General features: G+C 32.2%; 1 protein-coding gene across 2 annotated transcripts in view; it reads left to right on the top strand.

The window, feature by feature from the left end:
* LOC146530122 (roundabout homolog 2-like) overlaps window positions 1–19335 on the top strand; it is a 53634-nt gene extending 34299 nt beyond the window's left edge. For both annotated transcript variants that reach the window (XM_085200517.1, XM_085200518.1), the window contains exons 2-11: window positions 4914–5039; window positions 11081–11410; window positions 11505–11658; window positions 12663–12793; window positions 12916–13188; window positions 13373–14689; window positions 14769–15102; window positions 15446–15618; window positions 16137–16483; window positions 16857–19335. In XM_085200517.1, the coding sequence (XP_085056643.1) occupies window positions 4991–5039; window positions 11081–11410; window positions 11505–11658; window positions 12663–12793; window positions 12916–13188; window positions 13373–14689; window positions 14769–15102; window positions 15446–15618; window positions 16137–16483; window positions 16857–17429 (3681 nt within the window). In that variant the 5' untranslated portion in view covers window positions 4914–4990 and the 3' untranslated portion in view covers window positions 17430–19335. The remainder of the gene's footprint in view (window positions 1–4913; window positions 5040–11080; window positions 11411–11504; window positions 11659–12662; window positions 12794–12915; window positions 13189–13372; window positions 14690–14768; window positions 15103–15445; window positions 15619–16136; window positions 16484–16856) is intronic.
* Window positions 19336–20122: the final 787 nt, after the last annotated feature.

Below are 20122 nucleotides of genomic sequence, written 5' to 3'. Positions count from 1 at the left end.
AATATTGGTATTAGAAATAAATGACAGAGAGGTGATGGGACAAACTTATTTAGACGGAAATTTTGTTTAAAATAAAGAATAAAATTTCTACTTTTAAGTACTGGTAATTCACAAATGCAAGTTTTAAAAAAAGCTTGTAGAATACAAAAATATATTAATTAATCGTTTATTGATTATATTTGATTTATCTAGGCTAAGTTTAAACAATATTTATTTGACCCTCTAACTAAGCTTCACTTACGATTGCCTTACCATTTTTTATATCATTTTTACAATCTTTATTTATATTTAGTTCCTATGATTAAGTACTCCATCCATCGTCTCCGCCATTTCGGCGCGCCGGACCACTAAATAGGTCTTTGTTTATTGGATTGAGCGATACAATTTTTTGTTAACTGCCGTCCCGTCAGCATTCAAGTGGCAATAAATTATAAACTTAACCTTGGCCACGTTTGTTTTGGTTAACCGTTTCAGAGTGCATGTGTGCCTCGTGAGAACGTAGTAGCAAGTACTCTGTTCTATAAATTTTCTAATAGCTGTTTATTTTTATACTATTTATTGTGGGATTGACTTGAGAGTCGTAAATAATAATGTAAAAATTGATAATTTCTTTTTTGTTTTTCTTTATATGAAAAGATATTTTAGAAATGTTGAAATCATTTAAAGATTTTTAGTAATAAATAATTTTTATGTTCTCATAGAATTAATTTAAGTTATAATAAGATTGTTTTATTAAAAAAATAATACAATTTTTACAGTACCAAATTACCATAGACGAAATTTAATAATTAACAATTGTCGTCCATCTAAAATTTAATACTCGATTCGATTTCCGATTGAAATGAAACTAATGAAGTACGATTTGAACACATTATCCCATGAATTAACCGGTCCGACGTATTACTGTTGATTAAAATTGTTACAGTGATGAGAGTAAGTCTAGTAAATTATTGTTAACGTGGCAATAGACTATATATATATATATATATGTAGGTATTATTTCCTATAACAAATTAGTTTCTTCTACGAAATAAACTAAGAATTAATAAGTAAGTATTCGTATATCCTAGGACTATTGTCCTAGAATGAATCAGTCCATCGAAGGTCAAGGAACCGTCCAAAAAGCATTTTTTTCCCACTCCAGGAAGAAGTTCCGCCATTCAACATGCAATGCCCTTAGAATTCGGCAGAAAGGTGTTGAGTGGAGTGTCCCAACACTAGGCTTTGATTGCCTTTCCTGCTATATGCGGAATAGAGCGTGAAGCTAAAAAACTAATAATGTATAAAATAATATTTAAATGCCAAAGTATAAAGTTACTCTACACGGATTCACAGAGCAAAACTTTTATTATTTTCATAAAATTTAAATTAAATTGTGAAATCCAGAAAATTACACAGTTAAAATCTCCAGTTTAACGTGGCGGTCTACATAAAACAGGAATATACTTATGCCTTATCATATATGCATATGTCACGCCACTTTATTGGCTGTCACGTAATCTCTTTATATTTATACCTTGTACGAGTATCCCAACGTTCTTATCGCAGGCTACTGCAGCATCTTATTATAGAGAGATATTTTTATCACTGCCCTATAAAAAGTGGCGAACAAAAATATTTACATGGTATAAAAACGTATGATATACTCGTACAAACAAATTTATGTTAGGTTTAAGTCGTTTTTAAATTTTAGTCATTTAAATATTTTTTATTTTTATTGAAAAATAAGTACTTATATTTAATACTAGCGGATGCGCGCAGCTTCGCTTGCGTATTTAGGGGGTGAATTCTAAAAAACCATGAAACACATGTTCAATTAAATATTTTTAAGAGATGATCTAAATTTCAAATTTTATAATAATCGGTGGCGTTTTAAAGATTTTTCCATACAAACTTTCAACCCCTTATTTGCACCATTAGGGGGTGAATTCTAAAGAACCATGAAACACATGTTTAATTAAATATTTTTAAGAGTCAAAATTTCTAATTTTATAATAACCGGGGGCGTTTTAAAGATGTTTCCATACAAACTTTCAACCCCTTATTTGCACCCTTAGGGAGAGAATTCTAGAAAACAATGAAATACGTATTCAATTAAATGCTTTTAAAAATCTAAATTTCAAATTTTATAAAAATCGGTGCCGATTTAAAAATTTTTCCATACAAACTTTCAACCCCTATTTCACCCCTTTAGGGTTAAATTTTTTCAAAATCCCTTCTTAGTGGATGTCCAGATTACGAAAGTTAATATCTGTCCAAATTTTACGTTTCTACGCACAGCGGTTACGGCTGTGCGTGCGTCTTACCTCAGTCAGTGAGGACAAGTCCTTTTATATATATAGATTATTTATATGTAATTTCTAAGTATGTTTATTTTTATTTATTATGAAAAATATTAGTTTTGTAAATAATTTTATTTAGTTCTAATAAGTTTAAATTTGTATGGCTTTACTTAAATCAAACGAAAGAAAATAGAAAAACGATTAATCGCTAGACGTAAAACGCTTAAGGTTTTAGCTAGTGAAAGTAAAAGTAGTGAAGATTTATCTCTTCTTCTTATTCTCAGCTGTAAAGAAGAATTATAAATATTTTTTAGAATATATATAAAAAAATTGAACGTGGTTTTTATAAATATTTTCTACAAAGTACCTTTTTTTTTGTATTTCCTAAATATGGAATAACACTTTAAAAATGTAAAAAATAAGAACTAACTATATATAATATTGAAAATATAGTTTGTACTAGTAGTCGTGCAATGCCCCAGCGAATGACGGAAGCTTATATCAAAGGTAGTTGAGCTGAGTAATTTGAACCTGTCAAAAGTTAAATGAGGGTCATGCATGCGTGGAACAATACTCGTATATAATGATAGGCCGACAAAATTACAATTGACAGAATTGGCGTTTTATTATTACAGTTCTATAGTATGTAAAATTTACCAAAATATATATTTAGGCGATTGTAAATGCCACTGTTGTGGGTTCGAGAGCATTCAATATCTAATAATTTAATTTCCTTGCTCTGGTAACGGGTTAAACCGTGGCGTTGAACTCCGCCATTCAACATGCAATGTATCAAGAATTTGATGGGAAATTTGGAACGGAACAGTCTCAATAAGGAACCGAGTTTCTTAACAGATAGGTTCCCTCTGTCTACCTATGAAACTAAAATAATATGCTCTCTAATAATAATTTACTTTAATTTTCTTGCATCTTCGCCGGCCCCTATACTAACACCAACTCAGTAATAAAACCGATTTTGCTCTAGTACTAGTATAAGCATCGAGGCGTATCGATTGTATGTGAAAGGGTAAAAGGAAACGTCAATTATCATCGACACCACTGTCAATATTAAATAGCATTATTGTATACTAATAAACTTATTTGGTTTATTTTTATAAATTTAATAATAGTCTAGCAACATTGGCTACAAATTAATTATAAGGGTGATAAATTATATTATGTCCCCACTAAATATTCCATTAGCCGTATAACATGGTGTAAATTATGAGGTAGCTAGATTTATGTAGCTGATGTACATCTTGATTCGGATGTGTTTGATTCGATGGAAATATAAATTACTCAGCTTCACGCTGTATCCCGCACACAATAGGGTAGGCAGAGGGAACCTAGTGGAAAGACACTCCGTTCCCCACTTTTTGCCGAATTCTGGAGGTATTGCCTTTTGAGAGGCAGAACTCAACGCCGCGCTTTGCATCGACACTAGAGCGAAGAAATGGAAACATAAACGTAAATAAATATTTCTCTTCCTCGAGTGGAGATCGAATCCACAACCGTCGTGTTACAGCTACACCGTTTAGCCGCTGCGCCACGACGGCCTCGTTGTCTTATGTATCTAATGTATATGAATTACTGGTTTTAACTTTACTGAAAATACGATAAGAAATTAAAATGTATCAGTAAGTGAGTGTTATTAGAGATTTTAACTAGTCATATCATACAGTAGGGTAGGCGAAGAGAACATAGTGTCAGGACTCTGTTCGCCACTTTTCGTCCGAATTCCGGAAATTGCGTGTTTAGTTGTCTAACTTTAACACAATTATTTGTGTTGCCATAGTGAAAAAAATAATAATTATGTCTCCGAGAACGGTTCGAGTAAATAGCCATAGAGAAATATAAAATTTATGTGATAATTTTTTTATGTTTTTCTAATTTAAAGCTTATAATATTTTTTACATTACATTTTACAATATGTCAAAAATCTTATAAGATTTTAAAGATTTTAGAAACTTAAAAATATGTGTGTGTGTGACCTACTAAAAGGGATTTGATTTCGACATGTAATATATAAATCTATTCGTCTTAAATAAAGTATTTGATATATGAGAAATAGATCTGTGAATAGTTACTGTGACGAGTTTAGGAGTTTCGAATCTCATATAAACAGATGTTTACAGTCTCCTTAATACGTTAAACGTAACATAGTTGTTTACGTTATAGCTGGATTCTGAAAGTGTCCACTGCTTATCAAAATCAATTTAACTTCCTAAGTTATTTTATTTACGAAAATATTCTTATAAAAATAATTCTTATTAATCTCTTAGAGTTTTATATTTATGTAAGTGATGCAATTTAATATGTATAATATACGTATAAGTTTATTATTTTTTTAACATCTAGCTGTATCCCACAGGGAAGGCAGAATTAACCTAGTATTAAGACACTCGTCCCCCTAATTCATTCTGTCGACTGAGAATCGAACCCACGATGGCCCCAATCAAATATTAAATTATAATAATTCAAGCCCAATGTTTCATATGCAATTTTTCATATGCGGTGTCCTAAATTTAGTTATGATTAAAAGCAAAAGATAAAAAAGCTTTTATAACATTTTATATATTGTAATGTGTTTAAAAATATATTTCTTACTGAACATATTTTTTTTTGTTCCAGATAGTTGTTAAGAACTAATCATGATCAATTTCCTCGTGGGATATCAAGAGTTGGATATGTGGCAGTAACCTGCCAGCATGGATACGCTGGCTGTGGTAACTTCTCTCCTGGGACTCTTCTGTCTCGGTTAGTGCCTTATCCTGTTATCCTTAGAAATATTGAATTTTTATAAAAGATTTAAGTATATAATTTTCACTTTCATGATACAGTATTAGCACAGTTAAAAGATACTAACTGCATACAATAGTTTCCTTTATATATTTCTAACTTCATGCTATATCTTTTCACCGAATTCTGAAGGCTAAGAAAACGAAAATATTAAATACTTATTTCCTCGAGTGGAAAACGAACCCAGAACCTGCCGGGTTTACAATCGCATTCTTGCTATGTTTTACTTGCTCCACACGTGGCTTTTTATTTAAATTGTTGTCGTTGTTGTTGTTGTTATCGATTAGTAAAAAAATATATATGAACTGATATAGTCATATGGATATCACTAGGTTAAGTTAAAGTAACACTTGGGGCAAATGCTTTTGCTACTCCATACATTTTAACATGAGTAAGATAAAATAAAAATAATTCAATGAGAATAAATTGTCATATATATAATTAATAATCATTATTTAACTTTATTTTTCACATTCAATACCAAATATCTTTAACGTTAACAATGTTTTTCGAAGTAAGTATAAAATAATAACGCTCGTAAAATATAATAAGTATTCGTTCGTCTCTATCAAAAACACATTCCATATGCTGGGTGAAGAAATAAAGAATTCACGGGGAAGTCAAAGTTCAACCAGCGCTAATAGCAGCCCTCCCATGGGGTCGTATTCCCCTACACTTCGATATTTAGTGCCATATCGTACCATCTTAGATTTGTGGAACCACTTAGTTAAGAAAAATGTATACCTATTTTAAGATATTGTACTCTGAAAGTAAGTATATATTTAGATTACTACAGTAATAATAAAAATGTTGACAGATTTCAACGGTATATTAATGGCACAGTAAGGAAACATTATTTTTAGCGTCATGCACATAGCTGAGTAGACAGAGGGAATCTAGTATTAGGACACTGCGTTCTACATTTTTCGCCAAATTCTGGATACCAGAGCAAAGAAAATGAAAATATTAAATATTTCATTTCCTCGAATGGGAATCGAATCTACAACCTGTTGCGTTTTCAACCACACTTTTTGCCCTTGCAGCACGACTGGCTTCAAGTAAGGACACATTTATTGATTAATTTTTAATATGCACTGATTTTGTTTTTGGTTTTATTTAAAGTTCACACATATAATGTGGAAAACAGATAAATATATTTATAGTCCCCTATACATTTAATGTCTTGTCTTACAAGAAAACGTTAAAAAATTGCTCTCTGGGGCATAATTTCATTCAGGGGACACCGTAACTTATAAGTTAAAGTCATTAGCTTTCTAAAACACACATGCAGTGATTTAGAGAAGCATCTGTCTATTGCATGCATTTTATAAACGATAGACTATAAATACGAGCTCACAAATTATCCATTCACCCAGTTAGTTCTGTCACCATGAAGGAACTACATTATACCACGGTTCACGAATCGGTGACCAAAAAAGCGTTCGCCCCAGGCGATTATTAAAGCGTAAAGAAGTTAAGCTAATGTTAAACGACGCCTATCTTTTGTATCTAATGCGTGATGGATGCCGCGTGAAATATGTGGAAAAAATTAAACAGAAAAACCAGAATCAATCGCTAGGGTACCCTTACAATGGACTTGCATTGAAGTCATTGTATACAATGAGATATATGAAAAATGAATCGTATCTCAGATCTGAGCTCGGACAAAAGTAACTTTTATGAATATTGACATATTTTAACCCCTATTATAATAAACTGTTCAGTATCGATAGACCATTTCATATGCCATCGTTTGAAATTAAGAGGCGGAAGTTGATATTAAAAGGGTACGTCTCGTTGGCAGTAAATTAGCCGTCTGTTTCTAAGGCCCTCAAATCACTTCGACCTTAGCGCAGATGTCGTTGCTAATAAGCAACGGCCGAATTCTATGTGTTTTTTTTACATCCTTCAAGCACTTTGCCGATCAGATAATTTTCAAGTTGCAAAGTATGCTCATTTATCTACCGATTTTAATGGAGACACTACAGAAGCGGGATGTCTCTTTTATACTGTCTTTTATTTTACTTTTTGCTCTATCAAATGTTCCAACAAAAAACGAACTACCTGTATATTTAGGCTTAACATATGCTAAACATTTATTTGCAATTCATGTTAAGAAAAAATAAATGCTTAAAACTTCTCAAATTATTAATCCCCATTTATATCATTATTTTTACAAATTGCCACGCGTTTGAATGCTGCATAAACAAACTAGGAACAAAAGATATGTCACAACTGTCGCCGACGGGATCAATTACTCCGGATTCCTTAGTAAAATAAAGTTCCGTTAATTTTTAAATATGTATCTTACAATCAATGTCTTAAGGATTAAAATCCTTTAAAAATATTGAAGGGAAAGCCAAATTAGGTGAACCCTATTGTTTATCATATAGCTACTTCTGTTTCACGCAGGTATACAAGTCCCCGTGAAAGTTGAAACTGTGTAAACAATTTGTTTTTACATTAGAAGCGCGTTACAACACAAACATTGTAAATCACGAAATTCATATTAGTCTAATCCGTCCATCCGTTGAGGCAAAACGGCTAATTTTCAACACATGTGCGACGCGACGACTTGGGCGTTTTTGTGTCGTAAACGTTAAGTGCTATTTCATTAACCGTGACATTCCTTGAACCTTAAAATGTTAATATTTTAAAATTTGTCAAGTTATTATTAATTATTTATTTTTAACATTTTATTTAACTCTTAAAATTGTTGAACTGCATACAGACACGACAAAAAACAGGATTTCCTATTTTACTTCTTATAGTCCACATAAACCAAGTTGTAGGCAAAGACTAGTCATGATTATAAATTGTATTGTTAAATAAAAATTAAACAATCTTTTTCTTACTACTTTTCGGTGGAAAGTGGAGAACGAAAGTGTCTTAACATTAGGTTCCCTCCAAGGTTCCCTCTGTCTACGCTACTAGATACTCGCGAGATACGGCTTGAAGTTATTGCTCACTGCCGATTGTAAAGTTTTTAATCAGGAGACTAATATAATTAATATAATTAATTTTTATACCGTTTATATAAGCTTTTTTTAAACCAATTGTATTTTCATGTTTAATAATAGTTAAATATTAAATAATAAAATAAAATGTTATCGAACGATATTTTAATAAAAACGGTGTTAACTGACCAATTATCGACGATAATAATACAAAATAGCGTAATTACAGCCCGGAGTTGTATTGCAAGGAGGGTTCTAAAGATTGCACACGTGTTCAAAATTCCAAAAATCATGATTGCCTCCTAAGGGAGCCAATCACTGTCATTAGAATTAGATATTCAGTTCAAACGAATATCGAATTACAAAGGGTCGTAGGTTTGAATACTTGACACTAGATAATAATCTGAATAAATTATATACGGTGAGAAAGATTGCATCTTGGAAGGATGCTGAATTACAGTTACACTTCTAGTTTTTTTCGATTCAGTATTGCATATTAATAAAGAACTCAATGCCACGCTTTTTTATTATCAAAGCGGGGAAACGAAATTATTAAATATTTTATTTCCTGAGTGGAAATCGAACTCAAAACCGTCATATTTACAGTCACACGCTTGTGCTGTTGGGCCACGACGAACTTCTAGTTAACTAAAATTAAATTGGTTTATAAGGCTACCGTGGCGCACTGGAAAGTGTCTGTAAAAACGATAGTTGTATGTACCACCTCATTTAGGGGAATTATTTATTGTTATTTTTTATCTTAAGATTAATAGTTAAACAATATTATAAAAAACAAACTTTATATAAAAACATATGTAACTAGTGAGTCCACCATTTATTTTCATCAGCCAAATATAGATAACGAATAAAGATGTAACACGGCAAGTAGCCTGATAGTATCAAACGAGCGACCACGCGTTTGATGTGAACGCACGTCGACAAGTTAGTGATTGGTTGGTAAAAGGAACCAGATTGAGTTTTCTTTGATATGAGAAAATAAAAGAGTGGCTAGTTGAGGGACTATTAGCCTAAATCGTGGAATAGGAACGTATCTACAAAAAATATATATTCTGTATTTGTAAGATTATGTAAATAAACAATTATTATGGTTTTTAAAGCTCTAATAGTATACAATAAATTAATATATATTTTTATTTCACCAATAAAATACTACCTCTATTAATAAGTCGGTAAAATTTGAGGTTGTAATTCACAGTATTTTTGCTCTCCTGTAAAATTTAGAAAATGTAGATACGTTCATTTGACTCTTATGCCGCGAAATGTAGTGAAATAAATTGTACATTTTAGTTTTAGTAGTTTTCAGGTTATATAGCTTGTCAATTTGCTGTGGGCTCTTAACATTTGTCGTTAGTTTTAGATTTAAATTGCGAGTTTGTTGCAGCGTGGCGGCTTAAATGTAAAAGCCATGTTGTTATAACCGATTTTTTTATTTTTTTTTTACTCGGCGCGTGTCAACATGTGCAAGTAGTATAAATTAGCTGGGGGACAAGTCGCTCCCTCGCAAACTTTTTTCTAACAAAAGTTTTTGAACAATAGCTACATAACTACACGCGTGCGAATAAAATATCACTCCCTTAGCCGTAAAGTCGATGTCGTCGCTACGAAAACATTGATTGAGACTCTTTTTTTTAATATTCAAAAATTTTTAGTAATACCTTCAAAGCTAAGTAATATTTTTTAAAAAATATTTTTTGTATAAAACTATTTTTATATAAAAAGTTAAAGCATTCCTGTATACAAACCGTTTTAATTGAAATTTTTGACGGTAGTTATATTTATTTTTAGTTTCATATTTTTCGGATGTAACGTTATGATACTCATTTCGTCTACTTTATCGAGGATTTTCATTTATCCTATATAATCGATAGTTCAAACGCACAACTAAGCAATAAAGTGAGTTTTATGTGCGATAAAATAACGTATCGAGATCAACATAAACAATATTTTATGGGCGCGCATTCCGCTAAATTTTATTTATATCGATTTCGGTTTCTTTTTGACTTGTTATAGTGCTGATATTCACCGCATTTTATCTGTATTGGTTTAATATGTACATAAATAAGATTTTTAAGAAATCTTTGATGTGTTGTTACAAGGGAAAAGTAAAAAATTTTGTTAAGTTATCTCAAATATCGATATGAGACAAAAATGTGAAGATAACAAAAAATAACTAAGATTCAATTATAGATTAGCCGTATCTTTACATCACACGATATGGGCCACGTGAATAAATAAACACTATTACTTTGTACAATGGACATAATCCCTGTTCTGATACATTTCCAAAATAGAGTCGCGTATAATAACGGGCGGTTACTTTAGCCGGATTTCGTGTTTTTTTTTCAGAAATCGTTTTTTTTTCATGTCGTAATAATAACTTAAGGCTCAACAATGGACATACATCAATTCAAGTGTCAAAAACTAACATCTGCGTCGTTCGTTGTAAACACAGCAAAATAGTGAGGGTTCCAGTACAGCATCCTGGGGGACCCCAGCCAGTGTTTATAGCTCATTATTATTGTTCGTTGCTTTAAAGTAGCTGAGAATGACACACTCAACCCATTCATATAATATGCTGAAGCCTAGAAAGAATCATTGTTATATAAATTTAAAATAATGACAACACACTTATGGTTAATTTAAGTGAGAGTACAAAGTGTATGTTGTAAAAGAAAATAAATTTTAATTATAATACAGTAGCAACCCGCCAAGCTCTTGTGTTATAATTTTATTTTGTTTACGTCTTTGGAATTTTTATAAACACTTTATTATAAAGACTTAAACAAAATGGAATCGTAAAATATTAATACTAGTAGTAATTTAAAAAGAATAGTAATATTGTGTTTATAATATTGTAATTTTTTATGAAATCGTATTTAATTCTGTGAATTACAATATGATAAATATCTCCGCAAATTTTATGGTTTCTCTCTAAATTACAATTATATTTATAAAAAATGTAACCACATACGAAAAAAGGTATTATATTTTTTTTTATTATAAAATATTTTTATTCAATAGGTTCAGTGAATGGGGGCCTAAGCGATGACTACATGAGCAGCGGTGAAGCGCCGTATATTATAGAACAACCACTGGACGTGACGGTAGCCCGACATCAACCCGCAACATTAAACTGCAGAGCGGGCGGATCTCCATCACCAACAATAAGATGGTACAAAGCTGGTGTCCTCGTAGTATCAGACACACACAGAAGTCTTCTACCTGCTGGAGGACTTTTCTTCCTTAGAGCAACACATGGAAGAGCACATTCAGATGCTGGAGTATACTGGTGTGAGGCCACCAATCCTTATGGAACTGCAAGGAGTCGAAACGCTACACTACACGTTGCTGGTAAGATTTACTTTTACTTAAATAACAAAATATTATACAAGGTAACTGTGACTGCAATATATTTTTATTATTAAATAATTTTCGACTTTTGTAGTTCTTCGAGAGGAATTTCGCTTAGGACCAGTTACCACTCAGACAGCGCAAGGGGAAACTGTGATATTAGAATGCTCCCCTCCACGAGGTTCTCCAGAACCAACAGTTTATTGGAAGAAGAATGGCCAAGTTTTGCATTTCGATGGAGATTCCAGGTAATTTATAACATACATGAATGTGTGTAAGATTTAACTTGAAATAATAGAATATGGCTACTTACACCAGAATGCTTTTGTCAGATGAATAATTTATGTGAACACTAAACGACTGTTAGGAACTAACTTCGGATTGCGGAAATCTAGTAAAGTTGGCAGATATATTAAAATGTAGAGCTCTGGGATATCAAATGAAAGTTACTCGCCAGTTCGACAGAGCGCACTTAACGTAAAATCGAGGGTAGTTGGTAAGAGCACTTGGAGTTAAATGGGATGGTGGAAACGCGATAGTCTTGTAAATCTCTACTGAATAAAGTAGCATATAATCAAATTTCTTTGGAGGAATATAATTTATGTATTGTATTTGTATTCATTACATAATAACAATACAAATACAGCTTCACGCTCTATCCCTCAGTTTTAAAACACTCCGCTCTTCGGTTCTCTTTATATTATAGAAAACTGTGGACGCCCAAATATATCATTATATTTCTAAATATGAAACAGGTAATTTAAACTTTACGTGTAGTAAAATATCAACAACATTTTTTACGCAATTTACACCTAATTCAATATACTCGTAGCTGGGACATGTTTCCTTTTTTTATTTAATAACAATCTTCGCTGACTTCAAATTGAATTTTGTCAAAAAATTTATTGCCAATTCATTTCCATTCGTTGTCTATGAATTTTTATGAGATATGGCGTTAGGTTACATCTTGAGGGCATAGTGTGTGTATGGCGAAGCATGAAAATAATTAACAGTAGGGAGAGTACATCAAAGTCATAAGGAAGGGGATATTTGAAGAGCTCGACAAGCAATCAAGTAAAAATCTGAATAGTTGTGACTCACCGGACCCTTTATTAAATGTTAATTTCCTATTCAATTATTCCGCCCAATATTTGAATGACTTTGTTACTTTTGCTTTATTCAAAGTAATGAATATGTAATTAATAATTTCATTGTATATTAAGAATTATAGCACCGTTTATTGTTTATTTAGAATGCATCTAGTAGACGGAGGCAGTCTCGTAATACAAGACGCGAGGCAAACCGATGCTGGCAGATATCAATGTATTGCAAGGAATGCAGCTGGTACTAGGGAATCTGCAATTGCTACTTTAAGAATTCATAGTAAGTTATTAACAATATTTATTATCACCAGGAATTTATTAATAAGTACTTCGTCTTTATCCAATTTTAGTATAAAATAAAATAATTAAATATACTAATTTAAATCAATTTGTATTATGCAGTTAAGCCGTATTTAATTGCTGGCCCGGAGGATGTTGTGGCACAGACTGGAGGAAGTGTAACTTTCCAATGTAGAGTGGGAGGTGATCCTCTACCTGACGTACTCTGGAGGAGGACAGCCGGCGGTGGTAACATGCCACTAGGGCGTGTCAAAGTCCTTGACGATAGGAGCCTCAGGCTCGACAATGTTGTTTTAGCAGACGAGGGAGAATATACGTGTGAAGCTGACAATGCCGTAGGAGCAGTTAGTGCAAGCGGATACTTGACCGTTCACGGTATGTAAAGCTCTATTTGAAAGAAAGTCACTTTTTTTTTCATATAAGTACATAAAATATCTATATTATGTACAATGGCATATGTATATGTAAAATGGTTTATACATATTTTTTAACATGGCAATAGTCGATATCAAAATATTAGTCTTATGTAGATAAATATAACTCATTTTTATTTTCTCAGAACCTCCTTCAGTTACAATGAAGCCACATTCCGTAATTGTTGAGAGTGGTTCAACAGCCACATTTACATGTGCCTCTACAGGCAAACCAGAACCGACTATGTATTGGAGTATCGAAGGTAATAGAACTATCATACTACCTGGTACATCGATACAAAAATATCACGCTTCGTCGGTATCAGATGGTATAACAATATTGACGATCAATAATACAAATAAAAATATTAGTGGAAGCACAATAGTGTGTTCGGCGGTAAACTTTGCTGGCAGTTCGTTTGTTAGAGGAAAACTAACCGTGACGTCAGACGATGACCGCCCACCGCCAATCATAACAAGCGGTCCCTCTAACCAAACGTTACCTATAAAATCAATGGCTGTTTTTCCTTGTGCGGCAATTGGAGAACCTGAACCCATTATTGCTTGGTATTTTGAAGGAGAAGCGTTAATACAAAATCATCGAAGGAATATCTCTAGTGATGGTACACTGATTTTAAGAGATTTAGATAAAATTGACAGCGGCACTTACACGTGTGTCGCTTCGTCTCAACATGGAAAATATGTATGGAGCGGAGTGCTACTCGTTGATAGTCCCATTAATCCAAATATTCATTTCTTTAGAGCAGCTGATACCTCTGCTCTACCAGGACCACCAACAAAACCTCAAGTTTATAATATTACAGACACAAGTGTAACTATAACTTGGAATCAAAATAACAAAATAGGTTCCTCTTCAATTCTCGGATATCAAGTAGAAATGTTTTCGAGAGAAACTTTATTGGGAAATAATACTCCTAGAAATTCCCGGGGATGGATTGTAGTGTCTAAGAGAGTCCATCAAACACATTTTATAGTGAAATCATTAATCCCTGGTATAACATACATGTTTATTGTCAGAGCGGAAAACTCTCATGGACTATCTGCACCAAGTCAAATATCAGAAGCTGTAACAGTTGGTGAAGATAGCAATATTTTATGGGAAGGAGGAATATATTCTAATAATACTGAATTCAAAAAGAACATTATGACAGATAATATCGTCGAATTAATAGAAGCAACACCTATAGATTCTAAAACTATTAAACTCATGTGGGAAATATTAAACTTCTTCCATTTAGAAGGATTATTTATATATTTTAGAGCACTTGACAATAAAACTACTGAATATGAAATGAAAACAATATTGCATTCGAATGATGTGTCTGGATATGAAATCACTTCACTTAGAAAATATACGAGATATGAATTCTTCCTTGTGCCATTCTACAAAAGGTTCGAAGGAAAACCCTCAAATTCTAAAATAACCCAAACACTGGATGATGGTAGGTTTTTAAACCAAAGTTTAAAATTATTTTTATAGAAGTTGTAACCTATAGTAATATATATTTTTCATTGTTTTAGTTCCCGATGGCCCTCCAACTAATATTGAAATGTTTATTTATAACACTACGACAGTTCATTTAAAATGGCATCCTCCCGAACCGCATTTACAAAATGGAGCTATTATAGGATATAATGTTGTTCTGAACTGGCTTGATATACCAGCCAATAAGTCAATGGTAGCCATAAATACGACTGTACATCAGGCTACGAGTTTGATAATGACTAATCTAACATCGGGTGTAAGCTATTCGGTCCAAATAGCCGCTGAAACTATTGTTGGCTTGGGGCCATTTTGTCAAAAAGTGTATTTAAACATCGACTCTCGGTCTGTTGGATTAGACCCATTATCAAGGTAATTAAGCATCATATGAAAGTTTATTTTTGATTTATATCGGCTATTAAGTCACAATTAGATATGCCTTTATATTATCAAAATCTCTGTGGCACAGGAGCACAACATTTGTCTGTAAATGTGAGTGTTGTGGGTTCAATTCCCAATCGGAGAATGAATTATTTAAATTCTCTGCTAATAAGACACTGTGTGTGACAATAATGTCTCGAATATTCGGCGGAGAGTATCTTAACACTTACTTTCCTCTGTTTACTGTACCTACTAAATGTCGAGGTCAAGTGGAACTAACAAAAATACAGTCGAATTGATAATCTCCTTTTCCTAAATTTCTTTTTCGTTGTAGATATCCCGTAAACGGAGAAGTATCGATTGTTGCTGGTGACTTTGTAATGGAAACTTGGTTCTATTTTTTGATTGGGGCTATTGTTTTGTTTAAAATCGTTATGATTGGAGGAATCATTTATGTTCGAAGACATAATATTTTTGCAAAGAAGTCTGCTCTGCCAAATATATACGGTAAGAAATAAACATTCGAATATGTGAAGGTGAAAGTTTATGTATATGTAAACAATACGTCTTTATACATCACTTACTTTCAAATACTTACATTTTCCCTAGAATCAGCATCAGAATTTCAAAATTAAAAACATTCCACGGGTGTCGTAGGGTGGCGAGGGTGCCGAGCGTTTGTTTGATGGAGGCTTTACCATGCGAGGGGCGGGAGGGTACTAGATTACTTTCAAGTTGAAAGGTAGCACGAGCCCTCTCTTCCTAGCACTGGATCTCTTTCATTTTACATTCACGTTCGTGGCACAAAGGAATGATACAAATCCGAAAAATAAAAACTCAGTAAATGTAAATGTTTTTATTTTGTTTCCTCGAGGCAATTCGTTTGTTGATTCACCCAGTTACCTTTAAGCCAATTTTATTCACTTTATTTGCGGGTAGAATTTATAATCCTTAATTTTCCGGATATCGTTTAAATAAAATATAATAGTAAGTTTTCTATAGATGAAGTAATTAATTTGTTTTAGATTCAAATGGCACAAGCTTGGTGACTCAAATGAATATAAAGGCGGCTGTTTCCCTATCACATCCACTTAGTAGCTGTTACAACAAAAACACTGTAACTAAAACTGAATCACTTTTGTGGATGGAAAATCAGCCAGGATTATGCATGTCCAATAGTCAAACAAATCAAAGCAAAGAGAAAACAAATTCTGAGTATGACAAAGTTGCCCAGCAGTTGCCCGAATATGCCGAAGTAACGGCTTCCAGGGTAAATGGCAATGAATGGAATACAAGCAAAACCGCAACCTCGCCCGCAGCGTATGCCTCGGTTACACTCGTAGCCAACACAAGGCAGTGTGTTAGTTCTTTGGTAAGTTTTTATTTATTTTTAATTGATAAAAAAATGTATATTATAAAAAATATATTAATTGAGGCTAATCGTGGTGCTTTTGCCCAATAAACATGTGACTATGCAAGACGCATCTAACACGACAACGACAGGTTGTGAGTTCGATTTTTACTCGAGGAAATTAAATATTTAATATTTTTATTTTTTCGCTCTGGTGTCGAAGCAAAGGGGGCCTTGAGCTCCACCATTCAACATACAATGCCTCCAGAATTCGCCAGAAATTGGGGAGTGGAGTATTTTAACACTATGGTCTCTCTGGCTATACTGCTGGATGCCAGACAGCGTGAAGCTGAAAAAAAAAATGTATTTTATTATTATTATTATTTTCTATTAGGGATGGTTTCCTCCTGGGAGTAAAAACGTCGACAATTACGACAATCGTTACGCACCAGAAGAGGAACTTTATCCTGCGAGTAATGGTGGATATTATAACAGAAACGTATACAGCGAAAAATATTTTCAAGGGCACCCAAACGTTCTTAAGTTTTATGACTTGCCTTCATTAGACAAAACTCAGAAAGCCCAACTCAGGTATAATCAGAGCTTAGAAGAGAGAAAAACTGATAAGAACGTCAAACCAGATGTGACACAATCATTAATTGGTAGAAGTTATAGAAAAAATTCCGAATCAGAGACAACGTATAGAGCATTCGGTGAAGATGATTCAGATGATGACAATTACGGTGATGACGGTGGCTATGATGAATTGCAAGCTATGCAACCGCAAAGACAAAGACCTAAGCATCAATACGAGCGGCCTAATTTTGACAACGATCCTACTAGAACGTTGGCGCGGCTGACGTCTTTCAAACATGGACAAAGTGTCCTAAACGGGACGCAAGGCTCCCATGCGCCTATTCATCCTCCCCCAGCTCCACATCCGAGGGTAGACTCGGTGACGCGGTAGTATCACGCCTTGCCGGTTTTCGGCGACCTGTGCCAAACAGACGTATAGACCATTAAAGTGCACTGTAGTGAAGTTTCCAGGTGAAGTGAAGTGAAGTGTAAAAAATAGAGATTTTTTTTGTGTCCAGTACTCAAATAATATCTTATTTCTTACTAATTTTCACAGTGAAATATTATTTTTGAGCTTAATTGCTTAATTTTTATATGAATAACTTTGTGTACTGAAGCTTTATTGCGTATCATAAATATTTATTATGTTATAAATATCGTAGCTAGTCTTTTGTAATGTTAAATTTGTAAATTATGTACAGAACTACTTTAAGATTATTTAGAAATCTTATTATAATTATAATAAATGTGAAAAAATTAAGAAAAGTTTAGATTTTATCGGTTTATTTAGTGAATAAAACAATATGATGTAGTCCGTCGGATATCAGTAAACGAATTTGTGACCTACTTATCATTAGCTTAAGTCTAAACTGATGTAAACGCTTGGCAATAATTTAAATAACATTGAAAATTCACAGTAGTGTAAATATTGATTTAGATAAAATTTCTAGTAATGTCATATAAAAGAAATGTAGCTATGATTATTTAAAAAATATATATAAAAAATCAATGGATAAATCCACATACGCGAAAATAGCTGGCATATATAAGAATAGCATAACGTAAGCCTAACAAAATGGCACTAATGTATTAATAAATTTAATTTCATATAATAGATACTCTAATTTCGTGTGCCATAACTTGTTTCCTAAATTATAACAAAGTAACATTGGAGTTGTGAGATAAAATTCAAATCTTTTACGAAAAGGAAAATTTAATCTACGTAAGGTATGTGATATGTATAGTCACTCGTTATAAAAGATAGCACTATTGTATCATTGCATATCATCGGTAGGTACGTATTGTTATAATGTGAGGCTTCTATTATATTATAATTAATTTGTTCGTCCTATGGCCACATATAGCGTTGACTGTAGCTATCTGCAAAATATTTTTATTTAGTATTATAGAGTTAATAGGAAACACGTGAATTATAATATTAAAAACATATTTTCCACTCAACTTTACGTATGTTGAATTTTATTTAATTTAGTGGATCTGCCACTAAATTATAATTATGCACGTAGTACCTAAATACGTTAAGTGTGGCCATGTTCTTGTAAATAATATGTACAATCAAATCTTAATGCCTAAAAAATATTAGACTGGTAAACTTATATATTTATTTTCTAATTTTATGATTTAATTACGTGATTAAAATTTAAATAATTATTTTTTCTTTATTTTCATGATATTCATTTTATTAGTGTAACGTCATTTGAATTATTAGTTTTATTAAAAAAAATAACATGTAAAATCTCTTCTAGTTCCTATTTTGGCACACTGTTCAATTGAAAGATTTATTGTAAGGATCAGGCAAGCTTCCAATATTTAAAGCAAACATTTGCATTCGTTGTTTTTACATATTCGTCATTAATTTCATAATTAAATCTTAGACGTTAACATTTTTTATTTAGCTCTATAAATATGTATAAAATTCAATAGTATGTACAATATATTTTTCCTGTATTTTGGCTTATAATTTATATCTTCTTGTATTATTGCTAAAGTATTATGAAACACATAGAAATATTTTTTCGATGCAAATCTGTAAAATTTATAGCTAATATAGATGTAACAGTTAAAATAGCAAAGCAATAATGTAAGTTTTGCTAATGACAACTTCGAATATTTCATTTATAATATCTGTACGACACAATGATAAGGCCTATTTTTGTGCAGATACGTTTATGTTATGGCAACATTAATTACTATGGTCACAATAATCAAAACCTATTTTAATTTTATATCGGTGTTTGAATACCTATTTTTTAATAAAATAAAAATTACTAACTTGATGGAGGTTTTATTTTTTTACCATGGCACAGTTACTTGAAAAATGTGATAATGACTTTTTTTTTCAAATAATCTCATTGATATAGTCAGATATCTTAGAGGTTTCTCAAAGTATCATTGATTTTGCAATTTTTACACATTTTCAATAAATCTAGTCAGTCGGAGTGAGTTCCAGAAATTTCATTCTAAATATGAAAACTCGAAAAGTCTGGTTTCCAGAAATTTCATATTTAGAATGAACAACTTTTCGAATACTTTGTGAGAGAGAGAGAGAGAGAGTTATTTTTTTATGCTCAGATTGCAATAAAATTAATACTTATTTTGAAATTATAAATTAAATCTTATTACATGTAGATTGTAATATGTAACGATATGCATATATTGTATGTATATGTAAAGATCGACATACATTGCTATCGAGTGCAACTTAAATAAATAACTAAGTTATTCAAATATTTGCAATTATTCAATTAGCGTATACAATAACTTTGTCATATAGAAAACATAAAAAAATTGCACGACATATTGTTTTCACGTTTACTATTTAAACGTCATTATCGAAACTTCAATTGTTTCAATTTCAAAAGTCAACAACATTCACAACTCGTACGAGTACACTATGAAAATATCAAATAAACAACGACCACACGACGGTGAATAAATAAAGAGAAATTAAATTGAAACGAATGTAATGTGCCCGAGCATTGTCAATATATTTCAATACCACTCACATAGAACAGAGATTAAAAAGAAATGTCATCAAGAATTTTAAATAAATATATTCAAATC

The sequence above is a fragment of the Heliconius melpomene genome, chromosome 17 (genome assembly GCF_056956725.1).
Source record: "Heliconius melpomene rosina isolate 202511_hmr_F chromosome 17, ASM5695672v1, whole genome shotgun sequence".
Classification (NCBI taxonomy): Eukaryota; Metazoa; Arthropoda; class Insecta; order Lepidoptera; family Nymphalidae; genus Heliconius; species Heliconius melpomene.
Note: the sequence above shows the minus strand (reverse complement) of the source record. Positions and strands in the feature narration are given on the sequence as shown.